At 26.6% G+C, this 23,111-nt stretch overlaps 2 protein-coding genes across 3 annotated transcripts in view; both read right to left on the bottom strand.

Moving 5' to 3' along the window:
• Nucleotides 1-9,030: 9,030 nt before the first annotated feature.
• The window catches only part of LOC100197376 (DNA polymerase epsilon subunit 2), a 72,944-nt gene continuing 58,863 nt past the window's right edge, over nucleotides 9,031-23,111 (bottom strand). For both annotated transcript variants that reach the window (XM_065796363.1, XM_065796364.1), the window contains 8 exons: nucleotides 22,923-23,009; nucleotides 22,695-22,833; nucleotides 11,297-11,471; nucleotides 11,082-11,190; nucleotides 10,732-10,842; nucleotides 10,560-10,625; nucleotides 9,580-9,647; nucleotides 9,031-9,497 (listed from right to left, as the gene is read on the bottom strand). In XM_065796363.1, the coding sequence (XP_065652435.1) occupies nucleotides 9,482-9,497; nucleotides 9,580-9,647; nucleotides 10,560-10,625; nucleotides 10,732-10,842; nucleotides 11,082-11,190; nucleotides 11,297-11,471; nucleotides 22,695-22,833; nucleotides 22,923-23,009 (771 nt within the window). In that variant the 3' untranslated portion in view covers nucleotides 9,031-9,481. The remainder of the gene's footprint in view (nucleotides 9,498-9,579; nucleotides 9,648-10,559; nucleotides 10,626-10,731; nucleotides 10,843-11,081; nucleotides 11,191-11,296; nucleotides 11,472-22,694; nucleotides 22,834-22,922; nucleotides 23,010-23,111) is intronic.
• On the bottom strand, nucleotides 13,257-16,120 carry LOC124818068 (uncharacterized). The gene is made up of 2 exons (XM_065796365.1): nucleotides 15,896-16,120; nucleotides 13,257-15,794 (listed from the first exon to the last, which is right to left on the bottom strand). The coding sequence occupies exons 1-2, from the start codon at nucleotides 16,109-16,111 to the stop codon at nucleotides 15,054-15,056; spliced, it is 957 nt and encodes a 318-aa protein (XP_065652437.1). The 5' UTR covers nucleotides 16,112-16,120; the 3' UTR covers nucleotides 13,257-15,053.

Below are 23,111 nucleotides of genomic sequence, written 5' to 3'. Positions count from 1 at the left end.
AATGATGCATTTTAAACTACCACCATACTACCGATGATTGATTGACGTGTAACCTAACATCACACGTTATAAGCTTAATCGTTACGATAATATTAACCGACGTGAAGTTATGCGTGTTTAAAAATAATTTGAACGATAACTTAATGGGCGTCTACTCATTAATCATCTGAATTTAAAATTAACTTTATGTTTTTACAGTAAGTAGGTCAAGGTACGAAAGTACGAAAAGCGTTTTTTAAAAATCGTTAGTTTTTTACGACGCGGAAAATTACAACGTTAAAAAACTATCGTGAACACAAAAAAATTTTTTATTGTTTTTAATAAACCCCAAAAACACATTAAAGCTTTTGTTTTATTTTTTAAAACTTATTTTTTTTTTTTTTTTTTTTTTTTTTTTTTTGTAAATCAACGATCAATTTCCTTAACAAAAAATGAATGCTTTTTAAAAATTTATGAAAATTTGATTCATGGTTTTTGTTCAACAACAAGTTCGCTTGAACGAAAAAATTTCGGCGCACTAATCCAATTATTTAGATTTAAGGCATTTTACATAAAAAAAAAGGTCTGTAAAAATATTTATTTCAAAACAAAATAATTTACATATATCAAACGTCTTTTTAATGATTTTATTTTTATTTTGCGGCATTTGCACAATGAGTCTTTTAGTAATTACATTAACATCTATATAGTTTATTATATCACATTCTATAGATACTTGAATAAGTTCATAAATAATTCAATTGGGTTTGTGCTAGTGATTATCAAAGAATTTTAGACTCTTTAATGATGAAAACGATTTTTCTTTTCCGGCTCAATTATTGTGTTGCTTTGCTGTGTTTTTATTGTGTTTATTTATTGTGTTGCTTATGCGTTGCTTTTGTGAAAGTGTCTTATCATTTATTAAATTAATGTGCATAAAATAGAAGTTCTTCAACTAATTCTTGTTCTTAATCAATTTGATATTCATTAGATATTCATTATCGTTTTAATAAAAACTTCTAAACTCATCAAAAACTTTGGAGGCAGCAAGTTATTGTTACGATAGCAGAGGCTTTTTTAAGCAGATATTCTTACGTTTATTTCTGCTAGAAGCATATCTACAATCACATTACAGTATTAACAAAGAAATCTGGATTTTTATCAAAAATGTTAATGTTCATTCACCAATTTTGATTTCCTCTTAACGCTTTTGGTATTTTAAATTCAATTTTTTCCAATAACTCTTCTTCTTCCGATAACTCTTCTTTTTCCGATGACTCTTCTTCTTCCGTTCTAATTAAATAATTCTATATTCTGGCGAACTTGTTTTTCTGAAGAAATATTCATTTTTTAATGTTTAATTTAGACTCGTAATACGGATCATGAAAGGTCTGATGCACAACTCCCACGTATCCTTTACTTGTTTTCAATAAGTTACAGAAAATTGTAGAGCGTAATAATCTTAACCTCTATCGAGATCTTTATTTACCATTTTCTCTTGCGTTTCTTGAGTGTTATATGTGTGCATAGCATAACAAAGTGGATATGTGAAAATTTGGCTTATTTAAATATTTTGGCTCCTATAATATTGAAGCTTCAGTTTCATTGTCTATTTGTTGCTTTTTTAACTTAAAGCTTTGAAACTTTGTTCTGTTCTTTTACTGAAGCCATCTTTATTTTATTTGATATGGCGGCATAATTTAGTTACAAAAAAAAACAAAAATACTGTAAGCCGGATAACGCTAACAGTATCATTTATTAATATTAAGTTTTGATTGTTGCCACAATTTCTATTTCGATGTTTTGTATGATAATATTAGATTTGTTAATAATCTTCAATATTTTTTTAAATGATAGCATTAAATTAATATCTAGAGGTTTAAATTGTTTTTCAAAACTATCTGCTTTAAGCCTAGCAAAACATTTCTGTGTTTTATCGTTTGATTTATGATTTAGTCTTTTTTTAAATGAGTCATACCCAACAGGTAATGCATTCACCAATTCTATCATTTTAGCAGTCGTGGTGTAGTGATTAGAGTTCTGGTATTAGAACTTGAGGTCCATGGCTTGAAGCCGACTCTCGCCATATACACTCATTACTGGTAAGGAAGGAGGTGTTAACTTCCTGGTTAAATGCTATTTCACGGTGTTCTGTGATAAACTATCAATATTTTTTCAAATCTTTATAGATCAAATTGAAATAAGAAGAGGTTACCTTACTAAATTTTTATTTTTTTATTTTGATTAAAACATCACTTGGAACCATCATATTGATTATATAAGCACTTAGGTTTCCAAAAACAGAGAAATTTTATATAAAGCACGAATCTACATCATTAAGAAAAGTTTAATCCAACTTTGTTATTCATTTATACACAGTTAATTAAATTATGCCAACAGCTCTATCGCCGTCAGAAACGTGCAATCCGTATAAATAATTTTGCGGATCGCTTCTTTCACTCAAACCATTATTTTATTGAAATGAGAATTCTAAATATATATGAGCTAAATGTATTTGATGTTTTATGTTTTGTATAAATGTGGAAAAATAAATAATCCCTATCCATCTTTAAAGACCTTTTTACTCTAAAACGTAATAATAAATACATTTTGAGAAATAAGATTTATCTAAACAAACCTTATTGTCGCACGAATTTTAATCAACTTCATAATGCCTGTCGGGCACCACACCTTTGGAATAAAACTATTATGCTGAATTTTGATTTTGCTTAACCTTTGTCTATTCATCTTTCATCCTAATTCTTTCAATAAATAATATATTAAGTTATTATTAGTACCCAGTGGGCATGCATCGTCCGAGGGACGTCCGTAAAACGTCCAACGGATGTACTCTGGACGACGCATGCCCTCTAGGTAGTACGATTTAATAAATGGATTTTTTTTAATTTTTACATACTTCTTTAAGTTTTATTAAATGTATATTTTTTTATTTTTTACTTTTAAATACTTCTTTACGTTTACACAAAATTTATTTTTACTTATTTTGCTTTACAAATTTATTCAAACTTGTTTAAAAATCTTTTGTGATCTTCTTTAAGATACCTTGTTTATATTTTTTGTGTTACTTGTCATTGTAAATTTGTGAAATTATATTTTGTTATTATTGGTTATATAAAATTGTATAACGGCAAACAAATGTAAATAAAAAGAAAAAAAGAAATACATTTCGAACAAAGCAGAATAGTTTCTTCTGAACAATTTTCTGCAGCGGATTCAAATCAAATTCAAAGAATGCGCATATATAACCATATTATTTTTAATTTTATTATTTTCTGCAGTCTGCTATAAATTCCTGACATATTGAATACATTATCATATGATTGACCTCTACAATCTTGAAGATTAATGTCTAAACATGTAAACTCTCTGATTACACGTTTTCCATAAAAGTCTTTATTATTATAATCTATATAACTCCTACTTTCTAATGTTAACATATCAAAATACTATTGTTAACTGATCGTAACGTTAACATATCAAACTACTGTTGTTAACTGATCATAACGTGAAATACCAGTGTGAACCGATTTTGATTTAGTCTTCTTTTAATCAGAAATTATAAAAATTTGGGTAACTTCAAATAGTTTGTCTCTCCACTTGACAAATATGAAACTGTTCATTTGTCATGCAGATTTTGTGGTAACAATGGGACGAATACATCATATATAAGTTCCATTGTTTTATTAAAGATGAAAATTTGATTATCAAGAAAACCCAAAACTTTATCTGAAACTTCTAAATAGCTCTATTAAGCAAATATTCTTAAAACATTTATTTTTTTAGTCAATTCGCATGAAGTTTTGTGTTTTCTTGATGTTGAGGTTTCGTGGCGTGTAATTTAATCAGCATGTTTCCAATCGCTGAATCAATTAATAAAAGGATTAGAAATAACTAATGTTTCAAATATTTTGCAAGGACAAAAACAATCTTTTTGTGCTGATTGGAGTGCAACTGTCAATTCCTTTTTTCCTTTTTTCCATTCAATTGGTTTTTACAAAAAAAAATATAAGGATTTTTTTTTTTTAATATACGGAGTTCTTTTCTGCTTTTTATAACTCACTCGTGATGACCTGAAATCTAAACTGTGAACATCTATTTAAATTTCTGCTGTAATTTTTAAAACTTATTAACTTTCGTATTGATCAATGTTCCCCATTTTGAAACACATTGGTAGTTAGAGCTATTTGTATTTAAACTTTCATTTAATTTCACTTGTAATCAGTGTTTGACAGCTCTTAATTCTGTGTACCAACTTTTACTTCTCTTACTTGAATTTGCTGTGCAACAAATTTATTCTTCTCGTTTCAATTAAAACTTGAAAATCTACCATATAAATATATAGTTCTTTAAAAAAGTTTTTTTAAAGAATGTTTGCTAATAATTCGTTATCTTTATTCTGGTTTTATTTTCATGCGCTTTGTGTCGGTTCTCATAACCAGATTTCAATTTTCTTTGTAAATTCTCTAGAAAAAGTTACAGAATAATCAAAATAATATTCATATAAATGTATAATTTAGAAATGTTTAAAATTAAGATTAAATAATAATAACAATTATAATAATTCAAATTTGAGATAAGGCGCCAGGCAATATCTATGACAGCCAACACAATAGTTGTCTAAAAATTTAACTGCAACCTGTTTTTCTTGTTCAATATTATCTGCAAGTCAATCAGTTTAATTCTGGATTTAAACTCTTTGACTGATGTAAACTCCACTACCAATTCCTGTAAATTATTCCATCGAAAGATAACCCTGTTTGTAAAGAAGTGTTGTCTACTTAAACAATTTTTAACAAACTCTGATTTAACAAAATATTTATAACCTTTAATATTGGATACTGGACCTGGTGTATTGATTGAACGCAATTGTATCTGGATTTTCTTCATATCAATAGATTTAAAACCTTTATATAACTCTCATGATAATTTCCATGAGATATTTATTTTTATACCTAAAAGAATTATTTAATATTGCAAGCTTATTGTTTGCTTTACTGGTAGCATTCCTTACTTGTCTTTCCCATTTCAAATCCTTAGATATATAAATACCTATATCTTTTTCGAGAGTAGATTTTTCAATTTCTTTTATTTCACCATCATTTTTCATAAAATAAGAATATCTTTTATTACTTGCACCAAAATGCATTATTTTACATTTCTCAAAATTCAAACCCAGCTTCCATTCAACTGACCATTCATCAAATTTTTTTATGTCATTTTGAAATAATTTCGAATCAACCTCGGTATAAATAGGAGCGATTATTTTATTGTCATCGGCATACAAACAACATTTATTAAGAAGTCTGCTTAATAAAACGTTTGTGAATATCAAGAAAAGGAGTGGACCAAGTACAGAACCCTGTGGCACTCTACTTAACTCGTCAACCTAATTTGCCTTGCATTTTCTTATCACTACTCGTTGCTTCCTATGAAATGACTCAATTCATTTAAAAGGCATACCAACAATAAGGGAAGCAATAACCTTAGCACATAATTTTATGTGTGATACTCTGTCGAATGACTTTCGAAAGTTGGTATGGTGAAAGGGTGTGAAGAAATTCTAGTAAATTCGTTGTGCAGCTCTTACTTTTCAGAAAGCCATGCTGTTCCTTTGCTTATAGTTTGTTTGTTATTAAATGCTTGATTATATTATCAGCAATTACTCTTTCAATATTTTACATGATATTGACGTCAGAGAGACTGATCTGTAATTTGTTGGTTTCAACTTACTCTTTTGTTTTAACTCTAAAACACAAAACTTGACAAACAATTCAGCTGCGCGGAGAAACAAGTTGAGCGCGGTATTACAAGGAACGTGGTGGGGATCGAACCTCTCGCTTATAAAGCGAGCGCTCTACCACTACACCACTACCGTATTGTACTCTTCTTTAATAAATTTATATTCATCAATAAACTTTGAATTTCAAAAAATAATCTCTTAGCGTTCAAAAATAATGACTCTATAAAGTTTGAGCCCACTCAATTAGAGAGGGTTACAAACTTTAAACTATTTTGTTACATCACTGTTATATATAAATATATAAGAATGATTTGAATCAACATTGCAGGGGCAACAACTTTAAATTAATTTTGTTACTTTTGCAATACCTTTTAAAAGTAACTATATATATATATATATATATATATATATATATATATATATATATATATATATATATATATATATATATATATATATATATATATATACAAGGCCGTCTCAAGGGGGTGGAATGGGGCGTATGGGGTTGTGTAGCCCCCTAAGAAAAAAATTAGTCGGCAAATTTGCGCACTGGAGTTGACAAAATTGGATTTATAGTTGGCAGTAGACAAATGTTTGCCAACGAGAACCTTATTTATATATATATATATATTTTTTTTTAAAGATCTAAGTCTTTCTTTTTTTTTTTTTAAGATCTCAAAAAAATTTTTCTAGGCCTTACTCGACAAAAACCTAATAAAATTTCGTTGATTAGAGTTTTCCCTACATAATAAGCAATAAAATCAAAGGATTAAAGCAATAGTTTATAGGCAATTTAAAAATTAATAGTTACAACCATGAACCCCAAAAATAATACTTTATTAAATGATATTTAATCATTGAAATGAAAGAACGTCATAATAGTTGAGGCTTTTGTACTATTTTTTGTTTGTAGAACTTTATTTTATTTTTATTGTAGAATTTCATTTTGCGCGGGAAAAATTAATCTAATTAATAGCTTTGAATGAATTATTAATAAATATATTATTCATGATTTATTATATTTTTCAATATATTAAGTAGCGTTATGAAGCATTATATATATATATATATATATATATATATATATATATATATATATATATATATATATATATATATATATATATATATATATATATATATGTATATATATATATATATATATGTATATATATATATATATATATATATATATATATATATATATATATATATATATGTATATATATATATATATATATATGTATATTAAGGGCGAATCTATATGGAAAGGAGGGGCGTCTCCTTCCTTTTCCCTCCCCCTCCTTCCCCCCTCTTCCTTAGATATTTTGGAAATAATTTTTTATTTAAGTATAAATTTAATAAAGCATGTTGTTTGAAAATAGGAGTAAGGGAGGCTGTCTAAAAGTGATAAAAAAATGTTTATAATTTTTTGCGGTGCAAAAAAAACCGGGCTGTTTGGATATCAATATGACCCTCTTCCTCCTCCTTTACTTTATTAGAGTTTGGATCCACCATATCAAAAAATCACCCCTCCCTTTAGAAATTTTTAAGTTTTTCTGATTCGGTGGATCCAACCATGTTTGTAACTAAAATGAGTTTTATTTTAATATTTTTAAAAGGTTGAGGAAATTTTAGGTATTAATTTATTATACAGAAAAAGACCACAAAATGCTATAGAAAGTGAGAGTTCTATGATAAATTCTGGTCAAGAAGCACATGAAGAAGTTTAGATGATTGGTTTTGTTCAATAAATGTGTTGTCATTACTAAGAATTAGTAAAAATTGATGGGGAAGCTCTTATTTTTTAGTTAAAGTGAAATAAGATGCAGTTTCATGTAGAAACAAGACTTAGTTTTGTTTGAGTTTAATGACAATTTTTTAGTTCTGAACCATGTGTTAATTTTTTTAAGATCCAAGTTAGCGGTTATAAAAAATCACCGATTAAGCTAGTAAAAAAACCGATTGGTGTCATTTGAAAAAATTATGCTATTATAACTTTTAGGAAGGTCGTTGACATAAATTAAAAAAAGAATAAGCTGAAAATCAAATGTGGTATCCCACATTTGATTTTCAGCTGTTTTGAAGTGATCTATAATAACACACTGTTGTCAATTGTTTAGATTGTTACCAAACCAATTTATAGTTTGATTTTTAATATCTTTTTTAAATATAAGTGCGATTTTTGCTATTTTAAATTTGTCTGAAACAATCCCATTTTTGATTGATATAATAAATAGGTTTTTTTTATTGGAGAAAATACATAAATTGTAAGAAATGTCACTAAAACCTGGGGCCTTATTTTTTTAACTTATTGGATTTTCGTTTCTAGCTCATTTATATTTAGATCACTATCTGGCAATAAACACTCAGCAACTAAAATAATTTTTCTGAGCCTTTTTTTTTTTTAATGCAATGTTTAGACATGTTAGCTAAAAATGATTGAATATTTCTGATATATTAAATACTTTTACAGCTTACAAGGTTTAGTTTCACAATGATATAAACAAAATTACTCAACTCAAACAAATAGAAAAGATTTGAGATTCCTTGAAAAGTTACTTTTTGCCGTCAAAATCGAACTTTTTAGAAATATTTTTATACCAATACACAATTATTTTCGTAGATTCAATATTTGTAACATGTAGGTTATCAGCCATCTTTATTAAGTTATGTGCAAGTTCTCCCTTAAATTTGTACAGTTTGCTTGAAAAATATTTTTATGAATAAAGATATTTTAATAGCCCGATTATTTTCCATATTCGGGCTAAAGCTAATTTCTAGTAAAATAAATTGACGTAATTTATATTACAAACGATTTTAAAATGCCTCGCAACTTTTAAAACTTTACACAAATAATCGTACTTATTTTATACTAAGGTTTTACTCTAAGGCTGACTTATATACTGGTTTTACTCTAAGGCAGAAGGAAGGTTTGATAAAAAAATTTGAAAGTTTAGTCAAAAACCTTCAAGGTTTCCAGAATCTATGAAATATTTAACTTAATAGCCAACTAGTCGTGCTTCACTTGCAACGAAATATTGTTGAAAAATAATAATAGTATTAATTGAAAGTTGATCTGTTTCTCATGTTTTAAAATAAAACTAGAGCATCTTCTGACAGGGAAAATATTCTAACTGCTTTATCGCACTAGAAGTGTACAAGAAAAATAGGTTTTGCAGTTAATCTAAGTTAAGCAGTTAAACTACAGAAAAAAGAATTTTGCAGAATAAAAATACTAAATCGGAAAAAAAAATTATAAAGAAGCGCATAGAAACTACTACATATAAATTAATATCTACCATGAAGTACTTGTTAATAAACAAGACATTTTCTTTGCATATAAAGTATGTAAAAAAAACTTATTTTTTTAAAAACAAGAAAAGCTAAAAAAATAAGGAAATAACTTGCACTCTGTTGTTAGTCTAAGCTTTTCGCTTTGAGCTGAAAAAAATGATTCTCGTATCGCATTCATTGTATCTTTCTTTTACTGAAAATTATTTAAAAATCTTTTTTCAGCAACCGTCACAATAAATTTTTTCAGAGATCTGAAGAGATCTATTACAACCGACATTATGCTAGAAATATTTTTTAATATTGCAAAAAACTTCATTTTCATCAGTTGATTCGTTTGTAGTCAAGACTATTTATCTCCGAACACAAAACGTAGGCATTATTAGGCTAAAAATCTATCCATTATAGATCTATGCTAAGAAAATATACTTCCAAACCATTATATCATGATGTAATTTTGCTGAAAAAAATTAAAAAATAGTTAATTTTTTATTAAGAAGATACAAAGAATTAAAAAAAAATAAAACTAATTATATAAAAACCATTCTTCCAGTTCTTTAGTAGCTGGCCAATAAACTTTAAAAACACAATCATTTCTTGAAAAAGATCCCTAAACAATAAAATTTTACGATATTATTTGTAATAGGTAGATTGTAATAGAAAAGTTAAGTATTTCATTTCACAGATGTGATAATACAATGTCAAAAATCAATTTGGAAATAAATTAAAAAAATAATAATCTGTATCTACATATGTGCTTAGAATTACGATGGTTACAGTTGAATTATATATTCCCTGGTTCCTATATTTTGAATTTTTTTTTTAACAGGCTTATTTTTTGTTAGGGTGTTTCGGAAACACTTTTTCGCTACAAAAGAAAATTATTGATCAAATTTTTGGAATAACTTTAATGACTTTAGTTGCTGCTTGAAAGTTGTTCTTACTAATTCGCTTTTTAAAAAAATTGCTTTAAACTCCACGTACAACTGATATATATGTATATGCTGTTTATTTTGAACAAAAATGAATATACACACAGATATATATATATATATATATATATATATATATATATATATATATATATATATATATATATATATATAAAACATATAAATTAGTAAAAACACTTATATAATTTTGTTTTCAACACGTTTCTCTTTCTGTAGGTTCATCAGGACGAACCTATTAGGATTCTTCCTGATGAACCAGCAGAAAGAGAAACAGCCCGTCGAAGACAAAATTAGCAAAGTGTTTTTTTATTAATTCATGATTGAATCATTCTGTTCTTAAAGAACATCGAGCACTCTATTTGTAAAATACACTAACATAACTTACATACATACATACATATATATATATGCGCATAAGTTGCAAGTACTGTTTTGTGAAATTGTATTGAAAATAAGTTTTTGCGAATCTTCTTCTTTAAAATCATTTATTATGCATATCTCAACACTACAAAATACCATAATATAAGTAGTAACTGTCTCAGTTCATAAATCTATAAATATCAATTTACCGGGTTCATAAAAATGGTATCAGATATATTGACATTATATCCTTCATACTTATCAGCACAAACAACCTAATACAAAAAAATATATTGTAGAATGTACTTGCATTATAAAAATAAAGTGGAACTTTAAATAAAATAAGCACTTATAAAATGGATTACATATCTAAAAACTTACAACGTCAGGTAATGGATAGAGTCTTAGAGCGTTATCAAAACACCAATATATTGGTCGTATGTGCAAAGGCAAAGGACACAGATGAGATTGAGATAACAATGTTTTGGCAAACTAAATAAAGCCCTTTAATTAATGATTTAAAGCAAAAAACCCAAAGAAAAAAATTTCAATTAGGAAACAAACGACAAAACAGCGCATACTTTATAGAGTGAAATTCGAATTTTTTACAGTTTTACCCCTATACCAACATAGATTGCTGCTAAAACATATCAATAAGATGTCAACAAGATTGTTGCTAAAATTTTGTTCGCTCTTTATTTAATTTTAAACTAAAATAAATCAAAACTTACATGAGAAGGTATATCTTGAAGATCTGTTGGTAAATGAAGGCTATTGCGACACATTTTATTGACAATATCTTCTCGATAAATGACAATCTCTTGACTGCAATATTGAATTCTAAACAGAAAATTAACCTTACTTACAACAATTAAGTTACCATTTAAAAAATTTTTTGTAAATAGATGTAAGCACTAAAAACCTTTTTTAAAAATATTTGGCTCACCGACAAGGATTTGATAAGAAATATGCAAACGGAACCTTTTCCTTCAACTTTTCAGAAACCATCTTTGAAAGCGGTGGTCGAGGAAGAATGTTAGCTGGACCCAAGTCTTGTGGCCCAGGAATAAATACAAATCTGCTGCTTTCTAAAATCTCGTCAAACTCTGAAATCAGTTGAGCTGTAAATAATAAGGTAAAGTAAGTAAAATTCTATTCTTAAATTTTATTTTAGAAATCTTTATCAAATTAGTGTTAATTTAATTTATGCTTTTTTATGTTAATTTGTTTTTAATAAATTAATGTTAATTTGTTTTTAATAAATTACAACAACAAAGATTATAAATTGTGGAAAACAATTTTAAAAAATTTAATAAAATTTTTAAATTTAAAAATTTAAAAAAATTTAATAAAATTTAAAAAAATTTAATGTTAATTTGTTTTTAATAAATTACAACAACAAAGATTATAAATTGTGGAAAACAATTTTAAAAAATATTACAAAAAAAAAGATCAATAATTCTGCAAAAAATAATTAACCATGAAATGAGCAAAAAAATAATATTAATATAGAAGATTTTAGTACCAAAATAATAAATAATAAAATGAGCCAAAAAATAATCTGCAATAAATACTTTTGTAGAAGATTTTAGTTATACAAAAAAATTCAATGGAATGATAATGCATCAACAACAATAAAATCAAACTGTGAATAGAACACTATTTTATAGATATTTTGAATAGTTACATTCAACAGTTTGTGTATCTAATCTTTAAATAAGAGATTTAAAGATAAGATACACAAAGATTTATATGGACTTTAAAAAAGCCTTTAACAAAGATCCAAATAAACAATTAATTAAAAAATTAGTCTATGACATTAAAAGGAAATCGCTAGCTTATATAGAGCATTTTCTAATCAGTAGAATACAAAGAGTAATTGTGCAAGAAAATATATGATTAATTCAGTGGTATGGTACCCACTTCTCTATATTGTATATGCAAACAGCTTACTTAACTGAAATTCAAATTACAAAAATAAAGAAACTAAATTAGTTGGAGACTTAGACATATTACTATTAGCTGATCAAATTTTAAGTTTTCACTATTTTGACAATTTTGTGCCCACACATATTTTGTATTACCTCATGGTTACTTATGAGCAGAATGGCACAAAAAATAGTAAATACACAGATAAATTAAGCTAATATTTTTAAAAGAAACACATGTTTACATGAGATTTCTTTTTTTTCATAAGGGGTCATCCATAAAGTATGTATCTCATAAGAGGGAAGATGGGTGGTTGGAGTGTCTTTAAATAGCATACAAAAGCATTCGGGGAATGTGTGGGAGGGGGGGGGGATTATTATAAAAGTACCTATGCACTAATTAAAACAAATTCTTTAATAATGTTTGTTTTTCTAATTTCAGGGATATATTTTAGAAATGCGGAAAATTTTTTCCTAAAAATAATCTCATGTATTTGAAAAGAAATTTATTATTTGTACGCATAAATTGTTATATTATTTAATGTGCACATTTGGGTTATGACTTTTTTTCAACCCCCTGCTCCTGTACTGTAGTTTGATGAACTTTTACCTAAAAAGCATGAAATGAACTATTATTTGCATATCTTTTGAAAAAAGTTCACCCTGCCATTAAAAAATTGATTTTTAACTATGCAAACCAATTTTTATTGTCATCATCATTGAAATTTATTTAAAATCAGTTAAATATTTTAATAAGTATATATTTTTTTTAAATAAAAAATCTTTGAGACAGTTTTTAAGATGCACATTAGGGTGTAGTGAAAATTTTTTTTTTCCAAAATATAAAATTTAAATATTATTTTCAGATGTCCATAGACATTTTAAGATATACTATAAAATTTTTTTTTCCATAACTTCAAAATAAATTACCAAAATGGGGTAAAGGGGGGAGTTATTAACAATAAACAGTCATAACTATTAAACACAACATATTTTTGTTAAAATTCCAAAACTGTCATTAAATTTTTATCTATTTCAAAATAATAATTGAAAAAAAACTTAAAAAAATTAGTATTAGTGATTTTTTAAAGAAAGAGGGGCGGTGGCTGGGAGGGGTGGGGGTGGGATTGAGTTTTGAGACCAAAGCTAGATAACAATTTTTTTTTTGTTTACTACCCTTATTTGCCACATTTATAGCGGGAATAAAATATCAAAAATTTTGGCTTAACCTTTTCAAAAAATAAAAAAACTATACAAAGATTAGACCTGCAAAATGAGCTTTTTATGGATTATGGACCCTGTTTAGTATAAATTAAAATGTAAACTCGTGAAGATCAAATAAGTTTAGAAATATATATACTCATTTTCAAAATATAAAAATTATATAATCATCTGTTTTAGGTTTTTTTTTGTATTGTTTTTAGGTAAAAGTTTACGGTGATGGCAACCTGCTCGGATAAAACCATCTCTTGAATCATGTCCATAGACAGCAGCACAAGCTCTTGTTGTTTGTTTAACAGCCCGCTCAACACTTTGTGTGTGGCATGGTATGGAGTCAACAACCATGGGATTTACCTTAAAATCAACTATTGTCTCAGTAGTAAAGCTACATGTTTGAATTGGCTCAAATACATTAAGAGTCCAAGAACATAACTCAGTGAGATTCTTAGCATCTATGTTTAAATAAGAAGAATGAATCCTTTTTTCGGACAGATGTTTCTCCTTTGTCCAAACCTTTTCTGATCTGTAGAATACAATCCACTGCAAAAACCCGTTCTTCCACTTCAGAACTGCAAAGCAAAGTGGCTAGAACAGCTTCACTGTGAGAAAACCAGGCTCCTGATATAACATATTTTTCAACAATATCCCTGGTAACCTGGTTTTGCATTTTTACTAATCGTAAGGTTTCTAAAACATGTCTTGGACCCTCAATAAAAGACCACCTTACCTTTATATCAAACCACATTGGATAGTAAACACCAACAACATATTCAACTAAACGACTTAAAGTAATAAAGTTTTCCCCAGACAGTCCATGAAGTGATACCCAAATTCGCATCAGTCTATTTGCAGTGGTCAACCATTTGCTGTGATTAACAGGACCACACTCCATCTTTATAAGATCTATAGGCATGTTACCTGAACGTATAGCCAAAATCATTTTATACCCATAGAGCTGATCAGTTGAAAGATCATCGATCACATCTTGATTTAATTCAATTGGTCTTTTACCAATGATTATTGTTGGAAATGCCTGAGCTAATGGAAGTAATGTAGCACAATTCAAAAGCTTACCCAAGACTCCGCTAAACCCATTACTAGAAGTTGTTTTACCATCTAGTTTCTGAATAAGATGCCTAAGCGGAAGCTCATTAGTATGCAGCATACATATAATCCATGTTCTCTTTTTATTTAAAAGATCCTCAATTGTTTTTATAACCCCGCCTAATCTTCCAGTGTTAATAGCTGTGGAGTCTGCTCCAATATACTGTAAGTTTATATCAAATTTTCTACACCAATCTGCTATAGGTTTGGCTATCATTAACGCAGATTTTTCGCCTACTCCAGGCTTAAGAGGAGAGAAATGGAATACATATTTTCCACCTGGTTCACTAGTGACAGTGTAGAAGTCCATTTTTATTGTTTTAGAATAATATTTTGATGTTGTTTTATCTTGATTATTAAAAAGAGTTAAATTGTTTCTACCGTCAAAAAATAATGCTTTAATTTCTTCTGACTGATACAACTGTAAATCTTCTGTCTGGAGCTTTTTCATTACTTTTTTTTTTCCCTATGAATTTTGTGATGGTCAATAATCAGTTTATTATCTTTTTCATTAACAATCCCAATATCTATAAGAACTGCAGAAGAAATAGCAGCAGCTTCTCTGTTACTTGTTCCGTATCTTAAAACTGTTTGAGCAAGAAGAGGAAAGTGATTTGTATTGATGACAGATTGCTTTGATCCGTCGTCAATTTTGGTGTCCATTAACTGGCTAGAAGATTCATTTGCATTCTCAATCACATCTACCTCTATTTCTTCATTAAAAAACTTATTATTACTTAACTCTACTTTCTGCTCCTCTAATTTTTTAAACATTAAAGGTTTTTCTTTCCTTTTGCATTGCTTAGCCAGCCGAGTATGTTCTTTTTTATCTCTACAATGTATTTGGTACACACTTTTCATTCCAACTTTCAATCTCTGAGCTCTGATAAACTTCAGCTCTATTTCAGGAATTTTCAAACTTAATGGACAATTACAAATTGGAAGAAAAGCACAATGAGAACATTTTGGGTCAGAACAAGTTGGATCTTCCTTGCATTTAATACTATGTTTGCAACGAAGAATATCAAATAGCGTGTCCATTTCATTATATAACTTATCCTTTCGAGTATTTGTCACTCTTCCCCAAACAGTTTGAGTAACTCTTTTCCACTCTTTTTCAATTCTCTGAACGATATAGTGATTAGGTTGAATTTGAATATCGATATTCACTTTTTGATACTGTACAACAACCTAAATAAAAAATATATATATTTAAAATAGCTATAATAATGAAAGAGTAGAAAACAAATATAATATATAATAATTTTCTTAAAATATTAGACTTTGCTAACTTTACAAGATGATTTTTTGGCAGCTTCGTGAATAATTTCTTTTGACACATACTGAAGATTGGTGTCTAAGGACTCCATTTCTAACAACAGTAATTGTAAAACATTTCTGAGGGTTGGTAATTCAGAGGGTAACAAATCAGCACCAAGACCAATGAATTCTTTAACTTTTATGCTGCCTGGGCAAGAATTACTACGTGTCCTTTTTATTTTATTCATAACGTGTATTAATCTATAAAAATCATATCTTTATATATATATATATATAGATATATATATATATATATATATATATATATATAGATATATAGATATATATATAAATATATATACATATATATATATAAATATATATACATATATATATATATATACATATATATATATATATATATATATATATATATATATATATATATATATATATATATATATATATATATATATATACATATATATATATACATATATATATATATATATATATATATATATATATATATATATATATATATATATATATATATATGTATATATATATATACATATATACATATATATATACATATATATATACATATATATATATATATAAATATATATATATATATACATATATATATATATATATATATATATATATATATATATATATATATATATATATATATATATATATATATATATATATATAATATACATAAACTTTAAATTTTTTGTGATTCTTTAAATCATAAAAATTAAAAAAAATACATAAACATATTACAAAAGTTAATTAGTTATCCTAAAATTGATTTATTTATTGAACTTAATTATTTATGTCCCAAAACTTATTTATAATTCTAGTTAAAATCTTTAACCTTTGCACATCAGAATCTAGAAAACACTTACAATTATAAAGGTAAACAACGCATAACTTATAAAAAGTAACTTTACAGACCATTAAAATTAGAGTTAAAGACTTTTGTTTTTTTATGAAAATATTTAATATTGTGTTTTATAGTAAAATATTTTACAAAGATAAAATAAATTGTTTTGATAATATAAAAATTAGTTTAGTAGTTAAAAAATAAGTGTTATTAATTTAATTTATATAAATCTGTATTTTGTTTTTTATTCAATGTCTCCGTTTATTTTTCTTCCGACCAAAAATAGTAACTTTATTTAATTTAATCATTATAAAATATTTAAAACTTCATTTTGGTAATTTATTTTGAAGATATGGGGAAAAAAAATTTATAGTATATCTTAAAATGTCTATGAACATCTGAAAGTAGTATTTAAATTTTCATTTTCGAAAAAAAAGTTTTTTCACTACACCCTAATGCACATACATTGACTGAAAAATATATACTCATTAAAATATTTAAATGAATTTAAATAAATTTCAATGATGACGACAATAAAAACTGGTTTGCGTAGTTAAAAATCAATTTTTCAATGGCAGGGTGAACTTTTTTCAAAAAATATGCAAATAATAGTTCATTTCGTGCTTTTTAGGTAAAAGGTCATCAAACTACAGTGCAGGAGTATTGGGTTGAAAAAAAGTCATAACCCTAGTGCACATAATATTAACATTTTACATCAAATTACTTAAATAGGGATATGCGCAGAGGAGAGTGCATACATCGACTGAGAGTTTAGGTTTTGGCAGACATTCTTTTATATAAAACAAAAGCATTTCAATACTTATTTATATAGAGTTTATAAACTATTACAATTTATATAAAAAAAATTATATAAATTAAAGAACACTTGCTTTATAGACAAAATAGTCAAAATAATTATTAATAAATTTATGCATATAAATAAGGAAAAACAAGTTGTATTTGCGTATAAATACCTAACATATCTAGCTATAGCGTAGAGTATTTGATAAAATATACTTTACTGTTTTAATTATTTAATGATAAATAAAAGTATTTTTAACTTGTATTTCTAGAAAACTGCGGTATGCGGTAGTGGTGTAGTGGTAAAGCGCTCGATTTATAAGCGAGAGGTTCCGAGTTCGATCCCCACCACGTCCCTGGTAGTACCGCGCTCAACTTGTTTCTCCGCGCAGCAGCCTTGTTTGTCATGGTTCGTGTTTCGGAGTTATAGAGTTGAGAGAGGGTTATAACCACTATTAAGTAGCCTCCTCATCTGTAATGGCTTTATCAGCCTTGAGGAGGTGAATAACAAAAAAAAAAAAAAAAACTATTTGGATATTCATAAAAAATAAAATTTAAAAGAAATATCCATATAATTTATCACATTTAACAAGTACTTATTAATAACTAAATGCTTTTGAATAAATTACATTCCTAGTTTTTCAAATTTCTAAATTTTTGGCATATGTACTTTAAGGACAACCCCTAATAAAGACATCGATTTAGAAATAAGAATACTTAAATTATTTAGTTTAAAGTTTTTAATGTTTAAATGTTTGTGTTACAGAATATTTGTGATATGGAAAAATAAAATGACTTTTCAGGCAAGAAGAATGCATAATGGTAATATAATCATTCTTTCTAAATCTGAGGGCTGTGTATGTATATATATATATGTATGTATATATATACATACATGCATACATATATATATATATATATATATATATATATATATATATATATATATACATACATACATATATATCTCTATATATCTCTCTCTATATATATATATCTCTCTATATATATATATATATACATATATATACATATATATACATATATCTCTATATATATATATCTCTCTCTCTCTCTCTCTCTCTCTCTCTCTCTATATATATATATATATATATATATATATATATATATATATATATATATATATATATATATATATATATATATCTATATATATCTATATATATATATCTATATATATATATATATCTATATATATATATATATCTATATATATATATATATATATATATATATATATATATATATATATATATATATATATATATATATATATATATATATATATATATATATCTATATATATTTCTATATATATATATATATATATATATATAGATAGATATATCTATCAGGGATGCGGAGTCCCAAAAGGACTCCGGCTTTATATCTATACTTTTTCGAAGTCTGTAGTGTCCAGAAACTCTAAACATGTTTGTTAAAACTTATTGTTTTTAAGCCCGGAGTCCTTGCCGCCATTATACTTAAGGACTACGGGCTCAAAAAATGATTGTTCCTCTAACATAAAAGTCTTAACATTTTTCCTATTAGTAGTCCATAAACTTATTTATATTTTTAGAGCTCCTGGATACCAAAAACTAGGATAAAGTAATCTTTTTGTGACTTTCAAATCCGGGGTCCTTTTTGGGACTCCGCATTCCTGATATCTATATCTATATCTATATCTATATCTATATATATATATATATATAAAATTAGTTTTTTGCTAAAAAATATTGAAGTAACAAATAAGTATAGAAATAGTGTAGAATAGACTTACCAAGACCATACTTTACAGGTCCAGGCAGCTAGTATATTTATAATTATTATAGTACATTGTTACTTTTATACTCTATAACTCTTTATAAATCACATTAAAGGCTTTTACACTCCAAGTATGAATTCCTTTTAAATTTAATTCTTCCATTATTACAAATAATTTATAACACAAACATTAACATTAAAAAATTTAGACTTAAAATAGTTAAAATCATAGATACTTTACGAAAAATCTTGAAATTTCCGGAAATTATTTTAAAAATATTTGGAAAATCCCAGAAAAATTTTTGGAAAAATATTTTAGCATTTTCTCTGTAATTTCATGACTTTGAGACATTGGACAGAGGGGAGCAAAACCCCTTAAAATGATGAAATTTTGGGGCTTATTTGTTCCCAGCACCCAATCATTACAATTTTTTGCAAAGAATCATTATTTTACATAAGTATAAACATAAAAATGTTTGGAGTTATCTCCATGTCTGGAAGTTAGCTATCTCAAACACCAAAAAATGCTGGATCCATCACTAAAGAGAATATTTATTATTTGTATTTATGTATGCAAAAAGTTTTTATTTATGTAAAAAAGAGAGTTTAGTTTAGTAAAGAGAAATTAGTTTGTTTATGAGAAAAAAAATTTTTTAATTTCTTGTTGTGCTGAAAGCGAGAAAACTACATCATCAAGTACTTTTAGTTATTTAATGTCGTCTAAATACCTTTTCTAAAAATGCCATTTTCAGTTAGAAAATTTTACTTTAAATGCATCATATGTATTTGTAAATTTAAATAACGCCCATAAAATGGAAAAACAATTTAATTGTGAAAAATAGTCATTTCATACACCTTAATATAAATGTTTTAGACTAAAACAACAGAGATTACTGCACAATGAAATTCTTTAGGCCTCAAACAAACTATGATCTTATAATGAAAATGCTTGGCAGCTACGGTGTCCAGAATAAAGAGTCAGAGAAAAGTCAAGACTCCAATCAACCTGAGGAGGCCAAGGGGTTCTTGGTGTACTAATGTATGATGTATGTCATCACCTAGATTCTTATAATATATATAAAAAAATTTAATAAAGTTCAATCTTATTGAACATTATTTGTTTATATTCACAATATCAAAGAAATTAAGTACATAAAATAAACGAAAACCACGAAAATGTTTTGACAACCTAGGACCACACCTACCTGTGCCATCATAACCACTCCTGGAGACCAAATATGGCCAGATTTAATTTTCCTGATATAAATTACCTATATTTAGCCATACAACATATACCATCTAATTGAAAACCATCAGGATATTCCAGGACCACTCCTGAAGACTGAATATTTCCAATTTCAAACTCCCTAACCACAATTACTTATATTTAGACATACAACATGTCTCATCTAATTAAAAAACATGAAGACATCTCAGGACCACCACTAAAATGACCATTTGAGCAGTCATGACCACTTCTAAAGACTGAATATGCCTAGACTTGAATTTAGAAATACAACATGTCCCGTCTAATTTAAAAACCATCAAGAAACCCCACGACCACCCTTGACAGCCCCTAAAATAACCACTTGTATGATCATGACCACTCCAAAATTAAAATGGAGCTTAAAAATGCTTGGCTCCAAAAACCTCTATAAACATGTAATATATGTCTATATTTAACCCATAAACAGTTTTTCCATTTTTAGACAATTATCGCCCATTGCGCATTAAGTCGATTGCATTTTAAAAGGGATGTTAGAAGGAAATTTATTAACTAAGTAAACTAATTATTCAAAGCAAGGTTTTAGCAAGGTCTTAAAAAACGATGATTTGAAGTCAGAATTTCGAATAATTTTTTTTGACATTTTAAACAATTAAAATGTTATCAATAATCAATTATATATTTATATTATATAATATATTTCATAACCTTCACCATAATGAAAACCATAGATAGCTAAATAAATGAGTAACAGCATTAAAAAGACTTATGGCGTTTATCGTAACAAGCGATAATGATGCATAGTGTTTTAATACAACTTTATTAGATTTATAGCAAAAATATGCTACAAACATACTAAGAACTTTCTCCTTTTTTGCTAAGAAGCACTCATCTATATTAAGGGAAAATATTATTGTTTTCATATCAAAAGCAAGCTCAACATGAAAAGCTTCACCTAATCCTTCTTGCAGCTTATTCGAAGCAGTTGATATGAACATTTTCAAATTTTTTAAAACATAATGATCTTTAGACATTGCGTATTCAATCATATGGGCTGTTAAAGATATTGGAAGATTGCATTCAAAAATAAATGTTAGTGTTATTACTTCTGTATTCGATATCCGGTCTCTAAAACTTACAATAGGTTTAATGGTAAGCTTTACTTTATTTGTGCAAGTACTGCCAATATGCACATTGTCCGGAGCGCCATATGGCAATATCGTTGTACCTATTTTTCTTTTAAATAGTAAAAGATAACGGAATAGCTTCGTTTTACTTAATTGTTGTGCAGTTTCGACGATGTATTTTAGACTTTGAATGGCTGGGTAAAGATTTTTCATTTCATAATAAAAGTCTTTACTACATATTGTACATCATAAAACATCAAATCAAATTATATAATTATGATGAAATTATATATTTCAGTGTTTAGTTGAGAGATAAACTTACTGCTCCAGCTTTATTTATCTTTCTTATATAGGCTGAATTATAATCTTCAATGTAGTCTTTCCCAGCGAAAGTAGTTTTTAATATTTTTGTATATCTCAGAAATGTCAGTCAAACTTTTAACTTGCATTCTATAAATTTTTCTTCTTGATAGTAATAATTGAAAAAACTTTTGTAGACGTATAAAACGGAATTTGCATCAATTAACTTTATATGGAATTTCTAGTATTTAAAAAAAACATATTTGCTTAAATGCAGATGTTGTTGTAATTAAAATTTTATATAACTTTTTACAAATTAATATAAACAAACACCTGGAAATTTCTGGAAACTTAGAGGAGTTTTAAGTGAATTTCCGGAATTATGGGAATTCCTGGAAAAAACTCATCTATGTAAAATAAACTTATAAATATATTAAGCTAAATCTGTCTTTATTATGAAAATAGAAAAGCGATCTCATGTAAAAAATTGTTTCTTTTAAAAATAATTTCCTAATTTATCTGTGTATTTACTTGTTTCCATGCAATTCTGGAAATAAGGAACCACAACATACTATTAAGATTTGCTTGGGAATGAAATTATTGGAGCAGTGAAGAGGTCTATTATGTAGTTAAATGGACCATATTACTTTACCATTATTATAAATATCCTGTTTTATAAAAATAATAAAATCTACCTAGTTCATCAAAACCTTGCTTCAACTGCATCAGTTGCTTTGTACCACAGTATTGAGAAAGAAAATTTCCACATATTACAAATAAAGCAGGAGGCATTGATGCATATCCACTCAAAAGTGTTTTAAAATTTGAAATAACCTGATAATAAAATACCAGTAAAAATTAACTATATAAAATGAATAAAACCACATTTCTATAAAATATAGCTGAAATGAATTTTAAATTACTTTTGGATTGTCTAACCACAGATCAGAGATAAATACAAACATGTTATTTTGATTAACATCATCTTGTTCCAATTGCTTTAACTTTTCCTATGACATTATATATTATATAAACATATTACATATTGTAGACAAATAAAAGTATATTACATTATCATTTTGCTAATAAAATCTGTTTTAAAATATTTAGAT

Source organism: Hydra vulgaris, chromosome 04, assembly GCF_038396675.1.
Source record: "Hydra vulgaris chromosome 04, alternate assembly HydraT2T_AEP".
In the NCBI taxonomy this organism is placed as follows: domain Eukaryota; kingdom Metazoa; phylum Cnidaria; class Hydrozoa; order Anthoathecata; family Hydridae; genus Hydra; species Hydra vulgaris.
The sequence above is the reverse complement of the archived record's forward strand: the minus strand, read 5'-3'. Positions and strand labels throughout refer to the sequence as shown.